The sequence below is a fragment of the Branchiostoma floridae genome, chromosome 19, assembly GCF_000003815.2.
Source record: "Branchiostoma floridae strain S238N-H82 chromosome 19, Bfl_VNyyK, whole genome shotgun sequence".
NCBI classification, from domain to species: Eukaryota; Metazoa; Chordata; class Leptocardii; order Amphioxiformes; family Branchiostomatidae; genus Branchiostoma; species Branchiostoma floridae.
The window spans coordinates 14,189,109-14,215,088 of NC_049997.1; the positions used below are offsets into that span (position 1 = coordinate 14,189,109).

General features: G+C 40.3%; 1 protein-coding gene across 1 annotated transcript in view; it reads left to right on the forward strand.

Moving 5' to 3' along the window:
- The window catches only part of LOC118406510, a 95,951-nt gene that overhangs the window by 46,370 nt on the left and 23,601 nt on the right, over positions 1–25,980 (forward strand). The window contains exons 53-88 of the mRNA XM_035806571.1: positions 168–2,345; positions 3,235–3,306; positions 3,715–3,868; positions 4,242–4,455; positions 5,025–5,222; positions 5,799–5,941; positions 6,521–6,675; positions 7,219–7,457; positions 7,827–7,976; positions 8,369–8,520; positions 9,041–9,135; positions 9,644–9,841; positions 10,289–10,469; positions 10,975–11,141; positions 11,524–11,651; positions 12,176–12,416; positions 13,012–13,210; positions 13,483–13,580; positions 13,955–14,115; positions 14,527–14,644; positions 14,987–15,156; positions 15,641–15,800; positions 16,272–16,550; positions 17,174–17,305; positions 17,880–18,070; positions 18,601–18,799; positions 20,157–20,291; positions 20,664–20,816; positions 21,274–21,474; positions 21,879–21,975; positions 22,693–22,813; positions 23,240–23,364; positions 23,800–23,933; positions 24,403–24,513; positions 24,816–24,971; positions 25,567–25,848. Of these exons, the coding sequence (XP_035662464.1) occupies positions 168–2,345; positions 3,235–3,306; positions 3,715–3,868; positions 4,242–4,455; positions 5,025–5,222; positions 5,799–5,941; positions 6,521–6,675; positions 7,219–7,457; positions 7,827–7,976; positions 8,369–8,520; positions 9,041–9,135; positions 9,644–9,841; positions 10,289–10,469; positions 10,975–11,141; positions 11,524–11,651; positions 12,176–12,416; positions 13,012–13,210; positions 13,483–13,580; positions 13,955–14,115; positions 14,527–14,644; positions 14,987–15,156; positions 15,641–15,800; positions 16,272–16,550; positions 17,174–17,305; positions 17,880–18,070; positions 18,601–18,799; positions 20,157–20,291; positions 20,664–20,816; positions 21,274–21,474; positions 21,879–21,975; positions 22,693–22,813; positions 23,240–23,364; positions 23,800–23,933; positions 24,403–24,513; positions 24,816–24,971; positions 25,567–25,848 (7,887 nt within the window). The remainder of the gene's footprint in view (positions 1–167; positions 2,346–3,234; positions 3,307–3,714; positions 3,869–4,241; positions 4,456–5,024; positions 5,223–5,798; positions 5,942–6,520; positions 6,676–7,218; positions 7,458–7,826; positions 7,977–8,368; positions 8,521–9,040; positions 9,136–9,643; positions 9,842–10,288; positions 10,470–10,974; positions 11,142–11,523; positions 11,652–12,175; positions 12,417–13,011; positions 13,211–13,482; positions 13,581–13,954; positions 14,116–14,526; positions 14,645–14,986; positions 15,157–15,640; positions 15,801–16,271; positions 16,551–17,173; positions 17,306–17,879; positions 18,071–18,600; positions 18,800–20,156; positions 20,292–20,663; positions 20,817–21,273; positions 21,475–21,878; positions 21,976–22,692; positions 22,814–23,239; positions 23,365–23,799; positions 23,934–24,402; positions 24,514–24,815; positions 24,972–25,566; positions 25,849–25,980) is intronic.

Sequence of the window (25,980 nt, forward strand, 5' to 3'; positions counted from 1 at the left end):
TTGCATTGCAGGAACCAGTCCTTTCTGGAAACAAGCCTACATGTATAACGTGTAAAAAAAGTTCTTATACAATCTTCTTTTAAATCTGAAGCCCTGTTTTATTCTATATTTATGGTTCATAAAACAGTTAGTGCATATTCTGATCTTTTTCTGATTATTTTTTTCAGCCTGGCCAGAGACAGTTGCAAAGTTCCTCCAGTCTGTCCACTATGATCCTGCGGTAACTGGACCAATCACTGACACCATGACCAAGGCTGTGTTCCGCCATTACGACATGTACAACTACCTGCAGCAGGATGAGTGTGACACTGCATCCCTTACTGCAACGGTCTGCCCTGACCTGTCCTTGAAACAAGACGACACAGTATTCCTCCAGCCGGCTGACCAATGCCTTGGAGTCCACGGCTGCATCAAGCTGGACTATGCAGTGAAATCTTACTCCTTTGACCTATCATTTTCTCTTGACCCCAACACCTTCACTGTATTATACAGTTTTGGTGGGCAACAGTTCAGTGCAGATCTCTTTGAAGTGGCCAATGGAGAAGTACAAACCCAGCGCATCAGTAGCAGTATTGAACTGAAATGGACTGCCCGTCCCCTGGTGTTTGGTGAACTCATCAGTGTGAACCTTGACCTCCACTTTGCCACAGACAACCACCTGGTTGTCCACAGTATTCTGAAGAATGTCAGCCTACCCAACAAGGCTATCGAGCAGTCTGATGCATCAACATTTGCAAATGTCCTGTCAAAGGTAAAGAATTTCCCAGCATCCTTAGCTGAGGCGGAGTATCTTTCGTTCACTGGGTCGCAGCTTGGAATAGATGCAGCAATTCTTCGACAACCAAGTTTGTGGGAGGAGGAACTGACGATGCCAACCTTTACTGCTGGTAGTAACTGCATCTTGAAAACTGTGGCAGAGAATGTTGCTGAGTTGTCCAACAATATGGTCTCATGTGTGGCTCTGGAACACTGCGTGGGGATCCAATGTCAAGCAAGTGTTGACCTGAAAGTCGTTCAACCCGTCTTCCTGGTCTCGCTGAAGATCAACCCCTGCTTGCCGGACGTTGGCACGACAATCAGGTTTGAAAACGAGCAGCGCTACCTGAATTTCAGCTCTACGTATGACGTTTCGGAGGGACCTCTGGAGACCCTTGACTTTGGAGACCACATCAAGCTGCAGTACAGTGTTCTACGTGGGCCTGACCAGACCTTTGTCACAACTTTGAACCTATTGATGTGTGTGAACAACATCTGTGCTGTGAACGTCCCCATCTTGGATGAGCTCAGCATCCCCAGGCCTCCCTACTGCACTCGCAGGCGAAGGGATCTCCAAGCCTCAGAGGAAGCCATGACGTTGGTGAAAACTCCAAAATTCGTCCCCCTTATGATCCACACCTTGGGAAATGGGCTAGAGGTTCAGGCAAAGGAGTGCAAGCACACACTTCATGTGAACTATGACCCAAAAGCTCCAGAGTGTCCAGGTCTACCCCAGATGTGGCATCACCACAAGAAGTGCCTGCCGTACAGAAACTGTCGTGGTGTCTCCTGCTGTGTCCACCTGGATGCTGACCACTCAGACCTCATGAGCCACGTCAGCCTGGACACGGACATGTGTGGCCGACACCTGACCATTCGGGTTGGCAACTGGTCATTCACCGAGACCATTCCAAAGGCACACAAGAGGTTCTCGCAAAAAGCGAAAATTGGAGAAGCTGTGCAAGTCTTCTACGCTGCCATGAACCCCGATGGTCAGAGAGTTGTGGTGGATTTCAAACTGCACGTATGTGACCACGAAGCAGACGAACAACACTGCCACAAAGTAGTAATCCTAAAGAATGCCGTCATTCCCCTGTTTGCTTGTAGAGAAGAGAAACTGATTGGTGACACAGCCAGAGCCTCTTCTCTTCGATACAAAGGAAAGGCAGCAAAACGAATCCCAGACCCAACGACAGCAGTCCAGATGGTTGAGCCAGCCGGCAAGTTCAAGGCCTTAGCAGCCTACAGGAAGCAACAAGAAGCTATAAAAATGCACCACAGCCTGGTAAAGAGGTCTACTACCGCAACTAACCCTGTCATGAACATGACGTTCTTGGACATCAGAAAGACGTTGGACTTAAACAACATCGACCCAATCCTCGCATTCAACCTTCTTAAGAGCATGAAGGAACTGCTTGCAGACCTTGTGAATGAAGCTATTGACCTGCTGTTGAGCAAGAGTGTGGAAGACATCTTTTCTTCCTTTGATATCACCTTGAGAGGCTCGTTTGACTTCCCAAAGAAGACCATCGTGTTTTTCGAGTACCGCTGGAATGTCCTAGTTGGTGGTCTTGTGCCAATGCAATTTGGTAAGTGTTTGCGCTAGTCTTTTATTCCATACCATTTCTGTTTCTGTGAAAATTTTCTGTTTATGTTTTTGATGACTTTTGTTCTTCCTTTGGTGATTTATCATCAGCTGAAATAAATTCTTCTAATGCTATGTACATTGCCAGTTGTTAGAATTAATGAACTTTTTGCATGGCAATTCTGTCTGTATCTGTATCTATATAGCCGGTATAACCGCCATTCGGCGTAACACACCAGCTTCGCAGGCACGCGGTGCGGCAGCAGCTGGTTATATTACACTGAACGATCCGTCACACCTAACTTTTGCACATCTATCTGCAAGCGTTCGTTAAAACTATCCAGAGAAGATGCCCCTACTGTACTTGGTGATAACAAATTCCAATCTACGATAGTTCTGGGAAAATACGAATTTTTGAACACATCAATCCTAGCTTGGAAACTCTGGTACTTGAAGTCATGGCTGTTTCTTGTTCTTTTTTGAGCTGGTATTAGATACTTATCAGTCGGTACGTCCACCAGCTTATTGGTCATTTTGTACATTATGCAATTGTACATCTATACAAAGTATGACAACAACATCCATCAAACAACAATGCAGAATACCTAGCTAATCTAGCCTACATTTTAACCCTTAAACTACCAGAGTCTCAGCCCTATAAAATTCTATCAGTGTTCGGGTTGGCCGCTGACTGCCAAAAAGAAACTCTCAAACATGGCCGACATCCCTAACTTCCGGGGTTTGTGCACTACATGCGCGTAAAGCTGCTACTCCAAAATTCACAATGTAAGACAGAGTTGGATGTGAGACTGTAAAGTAAAATTAAAAAGGCAAATCAGCCAGATGTTTTTAGTTCTACATTCATCTTAATTTGTTTTCTCTTCTACCTGCAGGGTTTGGTGCAGATGGGTATTATGGGATGGACTGCTTTGTGGCTGCCAAGGTTATGACCATGACACTCCAAGGTAATGCTAAAATGACTTTAACCTTTTTGTAAAAGTCTTTCAAAGGAAGATAATAAGACAAAGGAGAAACAAGACTGTAATTGAGTTTTTCATCCTTTTTTCAAGGGTTTGGGAATAAAGTTTTACTTTTTTCGTCCTCAATCTATACCCAACATCAATTCCGGTTCTTTGAATTTCCATTTCTTGTTATCCTTTATCCACAGGGTAATCTATGTTTTCTTTTGAAAACGGGATATTTAGGGATATCAATGGACAGTGATTTCAAATTGCAATACAAAAAAGTCTACAATTTACATTCACTAGGTACCCTGTTTTCAAAAACAATGGAGATTTAGGTTACACAGCGGATAAAGGTGAATTAGTGTTAATGATAGTTGATAATTAAAAGACATTTTTTCTGCTCTTCAGGTGGTGTGACCCCCTATGTTGGGATCACAGTGTGGGGGGAGATGGGGGTTGGTGCCATCATGTACGCAAAGCTACGTCTGGAGGGAGACATCATGCAAACTCGCTTCCCAACCGTGGCGGAGATCATATTCAGCAAGTTCCCATTTGACATTGGGTATGATTCAATAGCTTACCACTATTCAATTTTGCAACATATTGTAGTAGCTATAGAGCTCTTAAAGTCTTTTTCGTTTTTGAAAGATAAAAAAAAGTGTGATCCCAATTTTATTCTCTTTTCATCTGGTTGGTATACAGAATGTGTTTTTTTCAGGACCTGTATTGAAAGGGGACTTCATGTACATTTATTGAAAATGTTTTAGCACAATCTTCTATAATATCATGACGAAGTTCATAAGCGATGATGTACATGTACATGTATTCCAAACAGTCAACATTTGCAGAATTTTTATTACAGCAAACCTTTAATCCACAGAATGTGATTAACTTAGTGTAGGGAAATAGCAAACAAATATTGATTTCTATTCCAGGCTGACACTGGATGTTGAGCTGATCCCTCTGGAGTTGCGTCTGAAGGCCCTGGTCACAGTTGAGGTCTCGATCCCGCTGATCGGAACCATTAAAGAGACCCTGTTTGAAGCCTTACTGTGGCAATTCACAACCCAGACTATCACTGAACGCATCCTGGACCTCAGTACAAAAGAGGAAGATGAGTCGCCACCACAGATAGAACCACCTGTTGGCGTAAGTGTTATGATCATGGATTATATTCATTTTCATTAAAGGAAAAGTGATGAGTGAAAAGTTCTTAAGCCATGTTCTTATACTGCTGAAGAAAGAAAGAGATGTTCTGTTGCTTCTAATTTATATCATTTAGAACAGCTTTGGGTTTTCTATGCATGACATTTAAACAGTTGATAGTCACCAATCTGAAATTATAGGAAAACATAGAGTTATCAAAAATTTGTAATGACATCAACAGTTGTGACGGAAAACAGGCAGCACTATCATTCTGGCAGTCTAATTCTGGAAAAATTTTGAATAAAGAAAAATTGAAAGTATTTCCTAATTCAAAAGTTCTAAAGACAATCTATTTTGCCCCCCCCCCCCAATGACCTGGAGGTAAGGTAACTAGGTATAGGTAGTAGGTTAAAAGACAACATTATCTGCTACCAATGATGCAGAATACCTGTAAGTGAATGTTTTGATTTACATACAATGTATAACTCTAAGGCTACTGGAACTTTACATTTAGCTAAAATGCAGTACCAGTACTACCATAGATTACATGGAAATTTGCTATGCTATTTCAGGGAGGCTCTTCAACGGGACAATGTGTCGTGGAGCAGATACCTGGCTTGGACTACACGGAGCCAGCGTTTGAGATAGAGGTCGCCGCCAACGACGACAGGTCACCCGCCAACCTGTTCTACAGTGTGGGGACGTCACCAGGGGAGTCTGACGTTGTTGAAAAGGAGACATTGGGAGGATCTGTCACTCAAATCAAACAGGTGGGTGCTGACGAAATGCAATTTGCCAATTATCTAAATTTTTAGAATATACATGTATTGAGTATTTACTGTGGGGACTTACTTTTTGTAGTAAATGGAGTTTTCACAGTGTTTGAAGTCCATGTTTGAAAGAATTTTGTAGTAACTTTGGAAATGGTGGACAGGTTACCATGAAAACTGTTGATTAAAACCACAGCCAACATTTCAAGAATCAGTAGTTTCATCAGGTAATTGGTAAGTCCTACAGTTAGGAAGATAGGGTTCTATTTCAACACAGCTTTAAGATAATAGTCTTAAAGCTGCTGCTGCTGCTGATTGTAAACCTTAGATTTAGAACATAGGAAAACCATATGATTAATATGCATTTGCTAAGCCAGACATGTACAGCCATGTAAATTGTTCATTTATTCTATTTACTAAATAGATAAATAAACACTATATACTAAGATCTTAGTTTATAACTATGGAATGAAGTTTTATTAAATGATTTCTTTGCCATTAATGCATTTGTTCTGGCAAAATTGTGCTTTATCATAACCATATCCAACATTTTTGCTGATTGTTGAATTAATCTAGGACTTGGTGTATGGTGTTCCACTTCACTTCATCGTCCATGCCTGTAACACTGGTGGTCAGTGCTCTCAGGCCACCTGTAGTCTGCCCACCTACGACAACACTCCAACTACAGGCAAGATTGAAGTGGACTACTTCTCCACAAGGTACTGAAAACACCACTTGTTTAGTTCTGTTAAGCTGGCACCACTTTGAACCACCTTTCGACAAGTTTGTAGATTGCCAAGATTTATAATTGCTAGCTGGATTAAGTATGTATTTTGCACAAAAATCTGCTCCATCAGTGAATTGCATACAATATGTACATTGGCCGATTCCCGAAAACCATTGTTGTGGTTGAGAAGACGCTGGCTATATGACTGCCAAAATGTCCCTTTGAGCTTGTAGAATTGTTGAGTGAGCTATTTTGTTATTGACAAAGGTGACACAACCTATTGTTGCTTCATTGTATTTCAATTTCAGCTTTTAAAAAACTTTTCATGTGGTTAATTTTTGTTCTTAATAATATACTGTCCTAAGTTTCTAGAGAATGTTCAGTGCAAGCCTTGGTGCAAGTCAGAGAATGTGTCAAATTTAATTTGTGATGCAACTATGATGTCATCAGGATGATATTCAGGTATTGAAAAATCTTAACAAAAATATAAAATGTATGTGATACAATACATCTTTCAGGTGTCACGTTAACTCTTATCTCTTTCTTTTTCATATTATTAATCATTCTACAGTGATCCGACCAAGTTGAGTGCGGCTGTGAAGTTGCACGATGATTCAGCGCTGACTGGTCAGAGATGGGCGTTGGGCTATGGTCAGGGAGTCTGGGGGGACCAGATAGGAGAGTGGAGATCCTTCACCATCAAAAAGAGCACCACAAGCTCTAGTGGTCGGTTCAAGTCTTTTAATTTCTAATTATTTCAGACAGTGTAACAATGCTTGGTGTGCAATTAGGCCACACTGATTTGATTATACATTGTATGGATGACATCTCTGCATATTAATTATGCATCAATTTTTTTTCCGTTTTCAAAAAAAAGAAAGGTTGACGTGACCATACTGTAAATTGACTACAAAGAAGTTGCAAAGGGAGCAACCATTTGCAAATTGATGTTCAATATATGATTGCAAAATATATAGGAAAAGGGATACTTAGTAGTACACACAACGTATTATACAATGCCTCTTATTCTATTGTGAAATGTACTGATTTTGTTGCAAACTTACCAGATAATTGTGTATTTTTGGCCCAGAATGTTCACGATCAAGTCTACTAACGTCAAAGAATTAGTAACTATTAGAATTTACTGTTTGTAATACCATTTGGTAACAATGTCAATCATTACGGTATCACAAAATGTGAATATGTCTAAGTGTTCTTTACCCTTAATATGAATAGAGATTGTTTATTCAGAATGACCATTCTTTGTAGGCTTGGCTGCCTTCACCGCTCCAAGGGAAGGTCGTCTTGGAGTGGATGCCTTCAAGGTCATGGCCGGTAAGGACGCAAACAATGTACCTTACACTCCTGAGAGGTGTGCCACTGAGTGTCTGAAGTACACCGACGTGATCTGTAAGAGCTTCAACTTCGACTACGATGAGTCCAAAACCTGTGAGCTGTTGGGAGAGATTGAAGCTGTGGGACAGAAGGGTGGAGCACAAGTGCAAATTGTAAGTAAAACAGTCCCTATAATTCAATTTATGATAACAAGACGTAACTTGGTACTGACTATTTCCTCATATTCTAAAGATTTATACATCATTTCTGTAGACAAAGTAAAGCTGTTACCAGTAAGCTTTCCATCGGTCTTCTAATCCTTGTCAAGTTGAACTGACCCAAAGTCCTGAATGGAAGTGTGACATCAGAAATAGGTCAATGGTGCCTGGCAGTTTGTAACGGCCCCCATCTTGGTTTAAGGGATGGTCAATAGCCTCTGATGTATGTGTACATGGCATCTTTCATTCCTCTTAGAAGGTAATCTTGTGCAATGTCAAGGTTTATTTTTTAACAATTTAATATGCTTTAATTTGTTTTCCCAGTCTGGCCGGTTCCACTTCTATGAGAGGTTGGGTGTTGGCCACACTGCCGCCCTCTCTCTGGATGGTCTGGAGCTGATTCACAATCAGCTGTACTTCTTCAACGTAGAGGCAGACAACAGTTTGGAATACCTTGGGCAGATTGCATCAAGGGTATGCACTATTTACACAAAGTCTTACATAACTGCATTACGATATTGTGATCTTTCAATGTTGAAGCTAGACATCATAAATTACATTGATTATTTTTCATGAAAATCTGAATACAGTTAAATCGTAATTTCCAACATTAGAAAAAAACAATCCACTGCTTCTGTGATGTCATGTTATGTACATGTATATATCTTAAATGTAGCTTAAGTGTCTCAGTGAACAGTAGGTCATAATTCATAAGTTGCAGAATGTAGACTATGGCACCTTCCTTCACAATGACATCTAATAACAAAGAACTGATGAACTTTCAAGTAATGAAAAGTTGATTGTGCTATTAAGCAGTTTTGTGAGTTGTTTTAAGTCATTTCTGAAGGAAATGTTTACTGCTTCAGGGAATCCTGGCAGACTTCACCCCACCAGATCCTGGATTTGCAGGAGACGTTCTCAGTGATGAGACTTCCTACGAGGCTTGTCACGACAAGGTGGTGGGAAAATGGCACCAGAACAGATGTGAGACGTCTACATCACGACTCCCCAATCACAGGTAATTTCTTTATCATTGACATGGTTTACTTCCATTTGATAGATATCTTACAGTATTGTCATTTATCTTGTTAGGTTGCTGATAATATCCAAAAGGTACAATCATCTTTAAGACTTTTATCCAGCCAATGTTTCAGCAACTGTGACACTTAGACATGTATTCGAAGCTGGTGTGTTACGCCCAAGGGCAGTTATACTGGGTATATAGATACAGAATGATACAGATATTCTTTCTGCACTTGTACTGCAATACTTTCAGCAAAGATTTGAATCCAATCATCATCATTGCCATCATGATCATCATTATCAAAATGTGGGTTGCTATGTACCAAGTAATCTTAGTCACTAAATAGCTATAGCAATGCTTGCAGCTAGATGTGCAAAGGTTAGGTTGCCTGCAAAGCTGTGTTGTCTGATGTCGAAGGCTGGTTATACTGGCAATACATAGATACAGAATGCAATGTTCTTACCAAACACTGTACATTGTATAGCTAGCTAATGTTTGGATTGCTTCATGACAGGATTATTCAGGATGGACCAACGTCCAGGACTATATCCAATGGTATGAAGCATCAGGTTGGAGGGTACTACACCAGGGCCAACACTTTCATCTCAAGTAAGTTCCTTCATCTGTATTCTTCTATGGTCATTGCCCATAAAGGGTAAAATACATTTGTTTTCATATTGTGATATATACAAGGTATTTATGTCTTATAATATAATGGTATATCCAGTAACAGTCAGTCGGTAAAAATTGACATAAAGACGGAGACACAGCCAACATTTTAAACTTGTACAAACAAAGGTCCCTTTCAAGATGATTCGATTTTCAATTCCATGCATATCATATCATGCATGAAAGTGGTATCATTGACTTAGTGTACAGAGTCTTTGTTTTCAGTGTGTCTGCCTCTTATGTTGCCTCTTATGTATGTTGGTGTGTGTCCGTAGTCATTTGAATGTAAGTAGAGTGGCAAGAGCTGAATGAGAAGATGTTGTCATCACAAAGATCAGATGTATGGCAGGAATCAGAGTTCAGAGGTGGTAGATTTCCACTATTCTCATTACTATAAACTTGATGATATCAAAGTCTGAATGACATTCTCTCCCCCTCTCAATTGCAGTAAGCTTTGATGGAATCCATGACGATGAGACCGGGATCTACGGCTACTCCTGGTGCGCAGGAGTGGAGTACTGTGACTGTATGATCCACCCACACCACGACCCACATGACCACCTGTATGACAGCTCAGAGTGGACGCACACTGGAACCATCTACCCGATTCCACCTGCACCCACTGTGGTCAATGGCATTCTGCCTGGTACGACAGACAATTATGTCATTTGTGCACTCTATTTGTGATATTTCCTTCTATATCTTCCTTCCTTCCTTCCTCTCTTCCATCCTTGCTCTCATCCATACGTCACTCCGTCCTTCCTTTCTTTCTTCTTTCCCTCCTCCCATCCATACGTCACTCCATCATTTTTCCTTTCTTCCTTCCTACCTTGCATCCCTCCTTCCTTCCTTTATTCCTGTATCCATAATTTATTTTTTTTCCATTCACTCATTTTCATTCCATTACCAATACACTCGTTTCTTTCATTATTTGTCACACACATAAAAAAAAAAATCATTTAACATTGTCCAAGGACAGAAAAGGGCTATTTGAAACAAAGTCTTAGAGTTAAACCATAATTGTTCATGACAGCTGCTTACCTATTGAAAATATAGAGATCTACTGACAATCATGTGCTTTTCTGTATTACAGACAGAAGATACTATCTCAGTATTCGTGCATTCAACAACGTTGCCCACGGAGGAACCATGTCGCTCACAGTCTGCCACACATCTCCCTACGGCATTGACAACACCCCGCCAGTATTCCATGGTCTCACTGGAGTCGAATTTGACATTGACACAAATGACCTTCAGATTTCCTACAATGCAAGGTATGTTGACAACACTTTGTTATTTTGAAGTAGAACATGATGATGCCTTTTAAATTTATACCAGAATGCTACACAATAAGAATTATGGCAGGGATTCATATCTATAATAATTATCATTGTCATTATAGTTTACTATCAGATTAGGAAAACTATCATGTAAATATATTGTCTTTTGTCTTCAGGTTGCATAGAAGTGTCTTATGAAGATGTGTCTTAAGCTTGCATAGAGGTGTCTTATGGGTGCATAGTGGGGGTGCCTAAAGGTTTCAGATGGCTTTATAGCCTGAGGTGTCTTATGGCCATGTAGAGATGTCTTATGGTTTTGAATAGGTGTCTTATGGCCAGATTATGTAATGTATTCTATGGTTATGTATAATTACTAAGCTCTGAGGTTTTGTATGATCGTGTGTAACTTAGAGACAGAACAAACACAAAGTTATTGCAAGACTCAGGTCCATAAAAAATTGTCAACACCATAAGAAGCCTTTGTTGTGTCTGTCCATAGTGATGAACAGTCGGCTGTTGTGGAGGCGGACATCGGACTGGGCCTCACCAAGTTTGATGTCTTGGTGATGAACTGGGAACGCCACAACCACACCGGCACCATCGAGATCAACCCGACCATCGAAGACGGAGTTCCCGCGTGGCCTAAGATAAGGGCAGTTAATGGAGGTCAGAACAGAAGCTTTTACAGAACTGCATGAAATCCAATCTTTAGTCTTAAAGCATGCAATAAAGATTAATCATCGAGGATGAAAAATGCAATCTTTATGTATGTTTTAAGGTATGCTGTAAGAGTGCATTTTGTTCAGTGCAGTTTATTTGGGAATTGGATGTTCATGCTATAGTTATTGCATTCTATATGAAACTTAACATGCAACTGGTACATGGCAAAGGAAATTTCTGTGTGAATAGTGAAATACATTGTATTTGCAGTGGTTTTATGGTTTACTTCATAGTTTTTTGTAGTAACAACATTTTGTCATGTATCATGAAATTTATTCTGATTTCAACTGGGATTAAACTTACTTTTATTTCGGTTTTTGCCCTATAGTATACCTGATGACAGTGGGTACAGCTGATGTGCCTATAGTCATTGACGGGTCTGCACCCATTGGTGGAGATGTTTTTGATGGGAGTGATTATGGAGAAGATCTAGACTGGACATCAGAGCTGAATGAGGTGAGAATATTTTCAGTTACAATGCCTAAAACATGCATACAAGTAGATGTCATAGTAGATACCAGGTGCTTCTGACCTGTGGGTTAACACTCTATAGATTGAGGACGCAGAAGCCAACGTTTTCAATCCATCTGACACTGGTTAAGCAGGAATTGTCTTAGAAAGGTGAAAGTTATACAATGTCAAGTACAATTTCCAAAATGGCCTTTTTTAAAAATCTTTATGAGACATTCTCCAAGCATGTCCTATTGGTTGTTTGTCTTTGTAAGATTACTCGGAACTACTGTCTTCTACTACTACGTTTATTTAGTTTCTAAGTTTATTTTTTTGAGGACTTACTAATTTTCTTTTCAGTCATTTTGAAAATGTCTCAATAAAACAGCTTTATAAGTAGCTATTGTACTAGACAATTGATGGGGCTCTTCACCCATTCTCCAAAGGTAGCCACACCACCATCACAGTTGGTTGAATCTCACAATGATGTCAACGAGCTTTGTTTAATTTTACCTGCTTGACTCTTCCAGGTGTGTGCTAACTGGAAGGACTTCTATGATCCCGAATCCGGACTGAAGATCTACTGGTGGGGTGTCGGCACCACCCCAGGTGAAACTGATCTGATGGCCTTCGAGTCCGTCGACACGAGGACCCACCAAGCCTGTGCCAACCTTGCCACACCACTGGTGCACATGTCTAAGTACTACACCACAGTAGTGGCCGTCCATGGAGGATACAGGGGAATGAACGTCTCAGTAACAAGCAATGGCTGTAAGTTCTGATGGTTAATATACTTTAGGGAATCTTAAAAAGAAAATGGCAGTTTGTCTTTTGGGAAAGCTTGTATACAGTTATATGAAGGTACACCTCTTTGTTGTACTACATGCAATCATACTTTGTATTTGGTTGTCAAAAATATTCTTGAAACTGAACTGGAAACCAAAGTTTATGAAATCAGGCCCACCACTACTTGTATATGCTCCATCATCCTTATCTTTTGACACTCCCTAAGTCTAACTTGAAACCATACTTAAACCCTAATCCTGACATAGGATTGTGAAAACATAGGGGGTCAGAACATAGGGCACATCAGAACATATTTAATGTCATGGCTATGCCTGTGAATGGTTTTCATGGTCACTGCTCAAATTTTGCCTTTACAACTTGAGCACACATTGAAGTGTATGATGTTACATATGACTTTGTACAAAAATATCTATTTTTCTCAGATGTTGTGTAATGTTTTATTTGACAACCTTTTAAAGCCAATTTTGAGTAATTAGATTCAACAAGTAGAACCGTGTATGCTTGCCTCATATTTTGTCTGACAAATATTAACTTATCAAATGATGTTGCAATGTTTCAGCCCAAGTGGACTTGACTCCACCAGAATCTGGTTGGTTTGTTGATGGAAACAGTGAGGAAACAGATGGTAATGGTGTTCCCATTGACCTTGAGTTCACCTCCGAGCCTGCAAGAGTCGACGCCCAATGGGGAGACTTCTTAGACCCAGAGTCTGGCGTTGACGAGTTTACGCTGTCCATCTATAGGAGGCAACTTAATGGGTAAGCATAATCGTGATGATTTAATGCTTCTATGTTCAATTATTCCTAACACAGACTGGTGACAGAGTAAGCTCTAAAATGTAGTTGCACCTAAAAGCTTTCAATCAGTCCTCTGATCCTTGTCAAGTTGAAATAACCCAAAGACTATATCTTGCGGCCTAAATAGAAGTATGACGACAGTAAAAGCAGCATGTATGTTTAAATCTAATATTTGATAGTTGAATGAATTCAAATTAGTTGAATGATGATGATTTAACAATTTTATCTTTCAGTGATGGCATATATGGAGATGACCAGCTCATGCATGGCCCTGATGACATTGACAAGAGCCAACGAGCTGCCAACTTCTTCCACTTCCACCTCATTCATGGTAACATTCTAGCAGCCTTTACATTGTATGTCTGAATTAGAATGCCAAATGGACACCAGCAATTATGCATAACATGTCAAAGACACAGTTGTATTGTGGTGTATTCTATTGTTGGGCAAACTTGTGTTCTCATTGAAACCTTAATGTAATCATAATGCCAAAGATAAATTCTGAAATCTAACAACAGACTCTGGTAAAATTGACAGATTGCCATCTTTAACCTTACATATGATTGTATTTTGTCATCATTGTTATATGCACTGTTAGCAAACTATTTTTCCAATCCAATTGATATTGATATCAGAAATATTTCTAAAGATGTCTACTTTGGACCTTTTCCTGCTAAAACTCCTCATCTTTGTGTACAAATGTAGGTGATGTTGTCTGGAGCAAACTCACAGCCATCAATGTTGCTGGAGGTGTGACGGAGGCGTTGACTGATGGCTTCATCGTGGACCTGACTCCTCCTGTGTTTGACTACCTGGTGGACATCTGGGACGGGGATTCCACAACAGATACAGACAGGGACTTCCAGGTTACTTAATCTCTTTCTCTCCCTCTCTCTCTCTATCTGGTTTAGCGTCTGTTGTTCCCCGTCTTGCAAGGGTTGGATGTTGTGGGATGTCGTTTATGATTCAGGTCTGATTGCTGACCTCCAGAAGATCAGACAAAAACAACATCTAAACTAAAAGGATTTAAAGCGGGGATTTCAAGACTGGATGCCATTCTTGACACCAACTACATTTGTTATGACCTGCAGAGCCTGCAGCTGGCTGGGTTTCTTGAGTCTTCTAGGATTTGCCATTTTCTTGGGCTCAGATTTGTGTACATTGACAATGCAAACTTTCAAATTTTGTAAAATGTTAGAAATCGTAATAATTTTTGTAGTTGTCAGGTTTCACTGTAATTAAATTACATGTATGTTATGTCTCATACAACATTATAGACGAACCAAGATTCATTTTCATCGGGCTGGGGTTTCCTTGACAATGAGTCTGGACTGGACCACTTCAAGATGGCCATCTTTGAGACCCTACATGGTACCAAACAGCAGATCTTCCCAGGTGCTTACTTATTGTTGAATTTTATGGTTACACTAATTAACCCTTAAGCTGTTTTTGTCCATTTTATATCATGGTAGTATCTCTATAAAACAATATTTTTGTATCACAAATTACCAAAATCCTGTACAGTGCCATATCACAAAATGCTGTTGGAAAATTCCATATTTTGTAAGCAGAGAAAGCAGCATGTACCATTTTTATGACTCGGCCGGGGATCAAACTCACGACCTACTGAATTAAAGGCAAACACTCTACTCACTCGGCCATTGCACTGGTTTACTTACATGTATGCATCTAGTCTTGCAATATGAACAAAAACAAAAATCTTACCGTCCTACCTAGATGACACCTGGGAGTTGCTCTACCCTGCAACCCTTGACCATCACAAGGTGAGTGGTCTGAGCCTGAGCGCGGGAGCCCTGTACCAGACCAGGGTGGCGGCCGTCAACAGGGCGCTGCTCTCTGCCGCTTATGACACCGATGGAGCCATTGTCGACCCATCACCACCTGTGGTGAGTATAATTTATGTAATGTACCTGCTGATATGTGAAAGTCATATAGATTAAAACCTGTAATCACAATAAGCCAGTTCACATATTAAACTGCACATGCACAGTGTAATACAGTGTGAGTAACATGGCAAAATTGACAGGCCCCTGAGACATAAACAAAGCATGACATGTATGAAGCATGGTCTAGACGAAAGTGAGAAAGACTCCGACCTTCATCTTTGATCTTGCACATGCACAATTCACGCTTTGAACTGCCTTATAATTAAGCCTTAGTTTCCATAGTTAAGTGCATAAAACTCCTAGAACACGTAGAGGAAGTAAAGTAAGTTACGTTACAGTTGTGAAAGAAAATCTGATACACGTATCAACTTTCTGATAGTATGATATATAAGGCCCAAATGTTTCTTTGAATTTTTGGATAATGTGGAGTGTCTGTTTTTCAAAGGTGTATTGTGTCTCAAGACATTTCCCTTTGTTTCCACAGATCCTGTATGTGCGTGTGGGAGTACTGGATGGAAGTGAGGAGGAGAAGATAGATGGTTATGTGTGGCAGGCTGACCCTGAGGGCATCCAAGCCTCCTGGAAAGCTCTGGATCCAGAGAGTCAGATCAAGGACTATTGGGTGTGCATTGGCACAAGTTCTGGTGAGCTATCACTCTTTCTTTAGAATAACCACAGAATCGTAAGCTATTAACCAGGGTATTCTCTGATAGCAGTTTGCTCCAACATTCATTATACGCTAAATACAGTCACTTCCCACTCCGACTTTTTTCTCTGCTATTCTGTCTGAGAGCAATGACATATGAAAATATGAAACATCTTGAATTGTCCAAACTTTGGACGAGGGCACTGATTGGTCCCTATGCATGAGCAAATTATTGGGTTCAAGTGCTATTTCTAACAGACATTCCAACACCCTGATGCATATTCCATCCTTCTTCATGATCAGCTGTTAACAATTTGAAGTTTGCTCCAGGGCATACATGTAAGTCAGCATGCCAAATCACTTGCGAGATGGGGAGCAACAGACAATAAACTGGATAGTGAGTCTGTGTGATTCTACTGTTCCCTGAAGCATTATACTAATCATTTACCTCTCTGATTTGTTCTTCCAGGGTCATGCAATGTACTTGACTACCAGAACATGGGCTCAGAAGAAGCAGGTTACATCAATGGTCTCAGCCTCACCCTGACGGACTGGAACAGCAAGACTCCTGTGTACTACGTCACAGTGAAGGCCAGGAATGGCGCCAACTCCTTCTCCGACACCACCACGTCTACTCCCGTCTTTGTCGTGGACAGGGACAAGGCTGGTTACATCACAGATGGAGCAGAGGAGGGTGTCGACATAGACTATCAGAAGGATGACATCACTCTCATGGCACACTTTTCAGGTTTGTAACTGGGATATATAAACAGTGTAAGGTATTTTCATTACATGGATGTTCAAAGTTTCCCTCCTGCTCTTATTTTCATCTTTTAAAAGGGACATCCTTGGTCCTGTGTATGGGAAAGCCTCGGGGGTTAAACTACCACACATTTCATTTTGATGGCAACTGCCATTAAATAACATTATGTCATACATGTAATGCAAATACGTTCCATACGGGTGTTCCGGACCGGGCTATAACTTCCGTATCGCACAGGTTCAAAAGGCCTGCGGTCGGGCTGGTACCTTGGGTGATACGGAATACACCGTGTTGTAGTCTATATTTATCAAGCACACTCAAACTACATTGTGCTTCATGTCCGAAGAGCTTTTCCTTTGTGTAGTATGTAATTTCACTTTTGGTAATCCCTCCTTTGCATTGTTGTTGATAGATTCTCTTTTCCCGATTGGGAGAAAGCTAGGTCAAACTTAACATGTTCCGTTAGATCAATACATTAAAGGAAAAATTCTCAGCAAAAGAACACCTTTTCTACACAAAAACAACTCACGTTTCTTGGTAATAGTAATCTTTAACCTTTCCAAGCACAATAATGGTTGACTTATTTCATTTTTTTTTCATTCCTGTAGGTTTTGAGAGCCAGTTGAATGGTATAGCTCACTACCTGTGGGCTGTGGGTACCTCCAGTGGTGAGGATGATGTCCAACCCTTCCTGTCTGCTGGGATCATTCTTAAACCTGAGGACCAAGTCAGGGGTGGAGGTCAGCCATGTTTTTTTTTTTTCATTCATTGTGTAAGAACTTAAAAGACACTAGTAAAAAAGTCTAGTAAAACTCAATAGTGTATCTATTACAATCGATAGTGATGATTGGTGTGCCCTGGCAATATAAACTTCCTTCACTTTTGACTAGTTGCTGAGATCACATGTTTGTAAAGAGCCTCCTGTTGATTGGTCAAACATGAAGGAGGCTCATGTATTACTGACAACTGTATTTCTTCACATTGATAGAATTCAGTTTAGCCAACAATCAATTTATTATTAACAGCTCAATAGCTAATGATTTGATTGTTTCCTAACATATAAGATTATTAATTTCCATGGTAATGGAAATCACTATTTACTAAGTAAAACCCCTGCAGTGATTAAAGTACTTGTCCTTGGTGCTGATTTTTGTAGTGTTGAGTTTCTTTAAATGTCACTATGACTAGTATGGTTTAGTAGGAAAATTTACAATTCTTAAGACTAAAAACCACTGACGCAGATTAACTATCATGCTTAAGATATTTTTGATCACACTATTTGATGCTATTATTCTTAACTAATGTTTGTGACAGGTCTGGGTGGTAGTGGGAAAGCAAGAGCTATCCTCTCCCTTGCCTGTGGCACTGCGTATTATGTGACCATCCGTGCAGTCACTGGGGCCGGGGACATTCTGGAGTCCTACTCTGATGGCGTCACTGTGGTCTGCAGTAGGCCAGTGGTCGACATCACACGTATCGGTGTAGATCTCTCTGGTGGTAATACGGTAAGTTGGATTTTGTTTACTGTTTTCATAGTAAGTCCTCATCACAATCATGAATAATGTGCTCTCTCTTGCAGTGCCTTTGGTACTACAGTTTTGACCATCTTTCCCCTCCTACTGCAAAAAAACAAACAAACAATCAAAGAAGCTGTAATTATTACTGTTATTGGACGAGCCGGTTACTGCATCTTTGCAGTCAGGGGCTGAATTGCAAGGAGCATACAATTGACAGGGATAATCTAAAGGGTCCATAATGGCAGCTTGTACCCAGCACCAACGTGACTTCAATATGACAGTAATTGCCCCACCTGCAACCATTGGACTGTACGGATATGAACCACTCACACTGTGGAGGGTCCCTACTCTTTTCTATAAGTGTGGTGGGTTCTCTGACGTGATTCTCCTGAAATGCAGGATCCTCTTTTCAATGTCCTATCTTAGAGACAGTCCTAACCTAGGCTAGGCGATCTCTGCATATAGACTAAACTAATCTAATTAACTAAGTAACCAATCCCGTTTTACCTACTTTTTAGGCTGTAGCAGCAGGTGAAACAACCTACAGACAGGATAAGGATGCCCTGAGTGCTGCTTGGGAAGTCAGTGATGCCACCTGCCCGGTTACATCCGGCTGGTACCAGTTTGGTACTGTTCCATCCGGTTCCAGCATCCGGTCACCAACCAGCTACGATCCAAGCTATGGGAACAAGGCAGCCATCACACCAGTTGGTGCAGGTCAGAAAATGTTGCATTGAGTTTTGTTTCCTTGTTTACTTTTACCTGATTTTACTGAGAATGTCGTAGCCTAAAATGGCTGAGTGGCTAGGCTAACATGAGACTGAGAGGTCACAGGTTCAATTCCTGGTATTGAGGGCTATACATTTAAGTTGACCCATGGAAAAGGCACTTGACAAGAATTTCCTCACTATATCCAGGTGTGAAAATGGGTACCCGAATTGTAAGCGCTCCACTCTATATCTTGTCGTCGGAGCCTCAGCCGGGGTACTAGGTTTACAAAGAAGTAATAACCGAACTCACCTTGGATTCTTCACACAGATGTAAGACGCAGACACAAACCTGAACGTTTTAAAGTTATATTGTACATAGAGTTAGTAAAAGTACAGAAGCCGCCGTACTGAGTTTGAAAGTCCTATTTCTGTCCCTATTCCATCTGTAGTTGTAAATCCTCTTGAATCAGAGTCCGCAGTAAGTTCTTGATCGAATCTGCAGTGAATTCTTAGCCAAATCCGCAATGAGTTCTTTGCCGTAAAACATAGTTTGGTCACCCACGTACCCGACCAAGTCTGTCCATATGTCTTGGACCTTTGTCCTCCTGTTCCTGGAATCTTCCTTTCCAGGCCTAATTGATCCTTCTTGAAATTCCTGAAGTCTTCACCCCAAGCCTAAGTATCCTAAGTCTCCTGGAAGTTCCTTTTCCAGGCCTCTGATCCTTCTTCTTCTTGGAGTATGTTTGTCTCCAAGCCTAGATTTCCTGGAGAAATGATCTCCAGGCCCAATTTTGACCTTCGTCTTTCTTCTGCAATGGCTTCCTTCTGTCCCAAATTCCAGCCGCCCCCGGGCTAGCCTTGCTGGGGTCTCCCGTGGGTACCAGTGGCGGGAAATAACTTTGGCGGGAAACTTATTCTAATCTAAACTAAAGGCGGCAAATTCAAAACTGTAAGTTGGCGCTTACACGAATTTCAGTTGGGGAAGTAAAAGGTTGTAGATGAGCTCCACCTTTATAAACCGAGCCCTGGACACAGTAGATTAACAACCACTGCCCCTACAGAGGAGCTACAAAGGCTATATAACCCTCACCTGTAGCTAGAGTGTTTAGCAAATCTTATGGATGGTATACTGGTAAAATAGTTACAAGGCCAAATCTCAAGAGAAGGCTGTTTTCATTGTTAATGTGCATGGTGGTGAAAATCTCTTGTTTGTGATAACGGTACATGTCCATGGTGCTGATTGATGTAATGTTGGGTTATCCAATATCTTTACTCTGAAAGTCATCATCATTGATAAGGTTTGGTAGAAAATTTGCAGTGCTTGATACAATTTTTTAAATTCTATCCCTTTTTTCACATTACAGGTATGCCCAACATCCTGACAGTCTCTGCAGAAAACGCAGCAGGCATCAGTGGCTTCTCCATCAGCAGTAGTGTCATCATTGATGAGACTCCTCCAGACATTGGAACTGTGACCTGTCCTGAGTACCTACCCGGTGGTAAGCTAGGCTAACAGCTCTTTGAACATGCAATGTATATGGTATGTCGTGGAAAAGTTTTTGGCTGGCATAATAGAAAACAATGCAGTGAAACCTGTACTAGTAACCACCTCTACATACATCTAGGTTTCCCCTGGCCATTTTCCATTTTATAGATTAAGTGCTATGACCAGCTTTTTCCTTTGTGGCATAAAGACCACCTTATAGCTATAGCTTATACACATTTGTAAAAAATTGGAAATGTGAAGTGAAAACTCACAAATACACAAGTTTGATGGGCATGTATCTATTCTCTTTAAATTCTTCATAAAGGTTTCAGTAACCTGAAGATGTTCTTGAAAGTTTTATATTTTCCATTATTTTTGCTTTTAGCTTCCACGGAGATCTATTGCACCTGGGCTTTCTTTCTTGAGTTGGAGAGCAGGATAGACAGATTTGAGGTGAGGATTGGTACAATGGAAGGCAAGGATGACACCATGGGTGCAGTGACGCTTGAGGGCAGTAGGTCTGACTACAGAGCCACAGGTAACAACATTATGTACAGATACATTAATGTATCGTGCTATTGGCATGATCCACTCACATATAACTGTTGACATGTTATGGTACATTTGTCTACCTGGTGGCCAGACATATCCAGGATGAAACAAATTAAGTTGACATGTTTCAGAAAAGGAAGTTTATAGAAGGTGGATCCTTTACATTTTCAACATACAAATGTATTGTAGGATTTCCAAGCAAAAGTGGTGTATAGTGCCGCATTAGAAATGTGCTGTATTACTGCTGTATTAGTGCCTACTGCCATGGTTATTTAACAGTTACTGTCACAGGAACAATTATTGAAGTTGAAGTACATGTACCAATTCCTCAGCTGTAAAATCCATGCGTACTGTTACCTGTAATTGATAAAAACAGCAGACTGGATGATAAAACCTTTATTCATCGATAGCACATTTTCTCTCCTTTTCATCACGCAATGAAGGGCTCATCCTGGATGACACGCACCAGTACTATGTCACAGTGACAGCTTACAACAGCGTAGGTCTGAAGACAGATGCCTACTCCGGTAGCATTGTTGTCGATGCCTCTCCACCAGTGACTGGAGTTGTAGTGGAGCTTTCTGATCTCAACACTGTCAGCTTCAGTACTGAAGCCAGCCCTGTGTCAAACTGCACTGGAGATGGTGAGGCTGTATTATTTGCTTGTAATAATTGCTTAATATACAATGTTAGGTGCACTTGTTGAAGAATCTGACAGATCAAAATGTTTTTAAAAAGCCACAGTTTTAGGGCAAATTTTCACCAGAGGTTTAATTCGAATTGTTCCATCGTACAATGATATTCACAGTAATGCTGTGTTGAATGTCTTGAAATATGTGCAATTCAGACTGTGTCTTGCATTGTTAGCTTTTGCACTGCTAAAGAGTTTTAGGTAGCCTACCAAAAACTGAGGAACTTCTTTTTGTTTTGCTTTCTCATTACTTACCAATGCTGGGAATGATGCAAGTTCTTTCACATGTTCAATTTTAGATTATTTGTTGTTTCTGTGTCTCAAAGACTGACTTGTTTTCTTTTTTTCTCTCTCCAGAATGTACTTTGGCAAAGGATGCACTCTGCCAGAAGTCTCTCACACAAGTGACTGCGGAATGGACCCCCTTCAGTGATCCGGATTCTTCCATTGACAAGTAAGGACAATCCAGTCTTTATTATCTTCTACATGTATCTTTCTTCTTTGTTGTCTCTTCTGAATCAGTTTCTCTACTCTCCTTGGCATGTTGACATTCTACATTGTCTTACATAACATGCCTGTAGAAGAGAATGAAAACAAAGCAGTTATGCAAAATATAGTGCCTTCAAAGATTTGTACTGTAACAATATATTGCTAGGTCCCCTTTGTCTGCGGGTAACCTATATCAGCTGTTTTTTAAAAACAGGGTATTCAGGTACACAAAGTCAATGGATGAAGGTTTCAAATTGCATTATTTTCAAAATAATGTGTTTATTTTGAATACTCTTTCTTGAAAACAACAGATATAGGTTACCCCGCAGATAAAGGTTAACTTAATTGTGATAGGATGAGCAGACATCCTGTGTAATTGTATGTGATGCACCGCCGTACCCTGAATGGTTAAGTCGGGATGACATCACGTGATTTGATACGTTATCACTTGATTTATTTGGATCATTCCATGACCTTTCCTTACGAATTGTACAACTTTGCTTCAACGGTTTCTTTGTCTTCAACTTAGCAAAAACATTTTAAAACTTGCAACTGCCAACTCCCCAGGTTCAAGAAATTGATTAACAAACAATAGACAATTATGTTAACATATTAGGTCTCCTGCAAGTGTTCAGTCCTTGTTCTGACGTCTCTATAACCTACACTTCTTGATACCATATAGGATGGAGCTTGCCATAGGCAGCACACCAGGAGCAGGTGATGTGAGGAAGTACAGGGAGGTAGAGGTGAACCCCAGCGGACCCATCTCTATTGAAGGGCTGGATCTCACTGAGGTTTCACAGGTGTGAACTCAATCTGTTTTTGTCAGAAAATATGTGGAACTCATAACCACCAGTTAAGTATGAGCGTTCTTACTACTGAGTAGATAGCTTTAACAATGCTCACATTTGCTCAGATTTGCAAATGTTTGGTGTGACAGGTTATTCTGTTTGATGTAACCAGCTGCTATTGTGCCACATGCCTGCATAGCTGTTTTGTTATTCCAAAAGGCAGTTATGCTGGCTGTACGGATATAAAATGTAGACTTTTTAATAACAGTACTTGATATATAGTAGTTTCATGCAGCATTAGAGTAGCAGTAAAATTTCTCATCTGCCATTATTTTATTTATTAGTAATTTTTCTATCTGCAAATTTGGAATATGGTACTGAAATACCATCCAAGGTGAAAGTTCAAAACACAGTCTCACACACTACTGTTGTTTTCAGGTGTTTGTTGCAGTAAAGGCTTACAACAAGGCAGGCTTGACTACAGTAGCCATCTCCAATGGTGTATACATCAGTAAGGACTCCAGAGGTTTGGTATATGATGGAGAGAATGCTGGACAAGACCTGTAAGTGTTCAAGTTCTCAATCTTGACTAAGATGTGAAATATTCAGTATAATCAGTATATTTTTATTGTAGATATAGTTACTATGCAAGATGCTGGGAAAGGTTATGAAATAGATAGAACATCAAAGGCTGAGAAGATGGCATACTGTAAATTCATTTATATTTTGGGGGATTTAAGTTTGCTGTAGGTGGTGTTCACTATGGAATACAAGACACTGAACATGTTTACAGTGTCATGATTTTGCAGTGGAGAGGTCACCATAAAAACTGCAGAAATAGAACCATGGTGGAAATATCTAGATATGCAGTATTTCTCTTCAGTAGATGTACTTCATGGCCCTTATCCTAATACATTGGCCAATTACATTGAACCATTGGATTGGGCCATTACAATGGACCATGAATGAAAGAAAACATTTGAATTCTTTAATTGCAGAGAGTACCAGACATCCTTGAACACTTTGTATGCGAGCTGGGACTTCAGTGGAGACCCCTGTCCTATCGCAAACTACGAGTGGGCGATCACCAGGGTGGATGAAACAGTCGTACAGGACTTCACAGATGTCGATGGTAAGCTGCTTTTTTCATGGGGTATGATTCCAGACCAAGATTTGGCAAAAGTTACAATTTAGTTTACACTCAGGCACATGTAGTCAAGAGGCTTCCTTTTCTTTCTTCTTTTCTTTCTACTTTGCATATGTTTTGTTGACATTCCATTTTTGATCTTGACTTTGACTGGAGATGCAAGAACTTCTTGTTACATTTCTCAATGAAATTAGAATAGCAATGTAACAAAATCATTATTTGAATTCTGTTGATAGATGAGTTGAACTGTATGTTAGGCGTGTGGTCAGATAGACTGACAAAACATTTCTGAATCATAACTTAAGACCAAGACCATAACTTCCAGACCAAGAAAGGAAGCAACAAAACAAACAGTGCACAATATCTACATCCGTGCCTTAAGACAGTATCAATTCTGCTATATATATATATATATATATATAGTTAACATAGTTAACCAAATGTGTTCTTACAGTGAACACCTGGAGCTCCAATGACAACCTGCAAATGACAGACGGGGAGACCTACTACGTCACAGTGAAGGCAACCAACATACAGAACATCACGAGGATCGAACGGTCCAATGGTGAGTACCATGCATCTTTAGTTACGTACCATTCTAATCCCTGATAGGTATATCTACCTAATAGATGAACAGCTTCTTCAAATCCTGTTAAAAACCGGTGTTACCTATTGACAACCTTTCATACGAATTTGTTGATCGAAACAATTGTCCTTCAGCTTGACGTGTTAGTAGGCTCATTTTATTGCTTAGTGACACCAGCTTTAAGGCTATTCAATCTTTTAACTATCATTTTAAGATTGTCTAATACTCCATTATTCACCTATAGACAACTGCATGGTATTTAACACAATGTTTTTCTGTAGGAATAACTGTCCAGAGAGAGCCACTCATCCCAGGACTTGTGCGGGATGGACCAGTTCCTGGATATGACCTCAACTTCCAGATAGCGGATGACGAAATCTCGGCCAACTACGACGGCTTTGGCGTGGACCGCAGCAGCATCAACGCTGTGTCCTCTGGTAAGAAGACTTATTTCAATGGGGAAAAAAAACAGTTGTATGATTTTGTAAAATTGTTCATTTTGTAAAACATTACATTGGAAAGTTTCTTGAAAAATGTTCATTTTGTAAAATGTTACATTGAAAAGTTACATTGAAAATGATCTCCAAAATATCATGGGCAAAAATCTGTGTTCCTTTGACACTTACTGTACATTTCGGTCAATGTGATAATTTTTGTCTCACGTGTTATTGAATGTCATGTCACCAATGTCATTCACATCTAAATTCCAACTACAGATTTTAGTTGAACTACCACTTTTTCATAATTCGACAGTTCAGATTAAACATATGTGGACTATTGTGTTTTTAAGCAACTGATTTGGAATATGCAATGATGACATAATGTCAAGATCTGATATCATCTGGAGTCCACCTACATTATGACTGACTACCAACTCTGAATTCTACATCCTGCCAATGCCTCAACTCTGAACTTTTGTCCTTCACTTCCTGTCACAACATATCGAAATGTATATGTAGTACACATGCATATAACCTAAAGCTATGTAAGCACTGATTATATAAATCAACTGACCATAAATTCCCTTTCCAGGCAACCCTTCAGTTGAAAAAACAGAGGAGGAATCTGCACACCAGGCAGTCGACTACTATGAAATTGCAGTTGGAACGGACCGACTGTACAAGTCTACCCGCAACAACATCATTGACTTCACCAATGTGGGGCTGAACAAAACCTGGACCTTCTTCTTCGTGGAGAATCTGGTCCCAAAGACTGGGATCTACTATGTGACTGTGCGAGCCTCCAGCGCTAACTACGCCCAGGTGGAGGTCACCTCTAATGGGATCAGGGTGGGCTGTGATGGTGGTGTCACAGGTGACTGTTTCCTTTGTAGCTTTAACAAAAGACATTATATATGGTTCTTGCTTTAACCTTCAGGCTATATGTAGCTATTGGGCACAAGTATTGTTTTTGACTTGTGTGCATGAAACCAATATATGTGTAGAA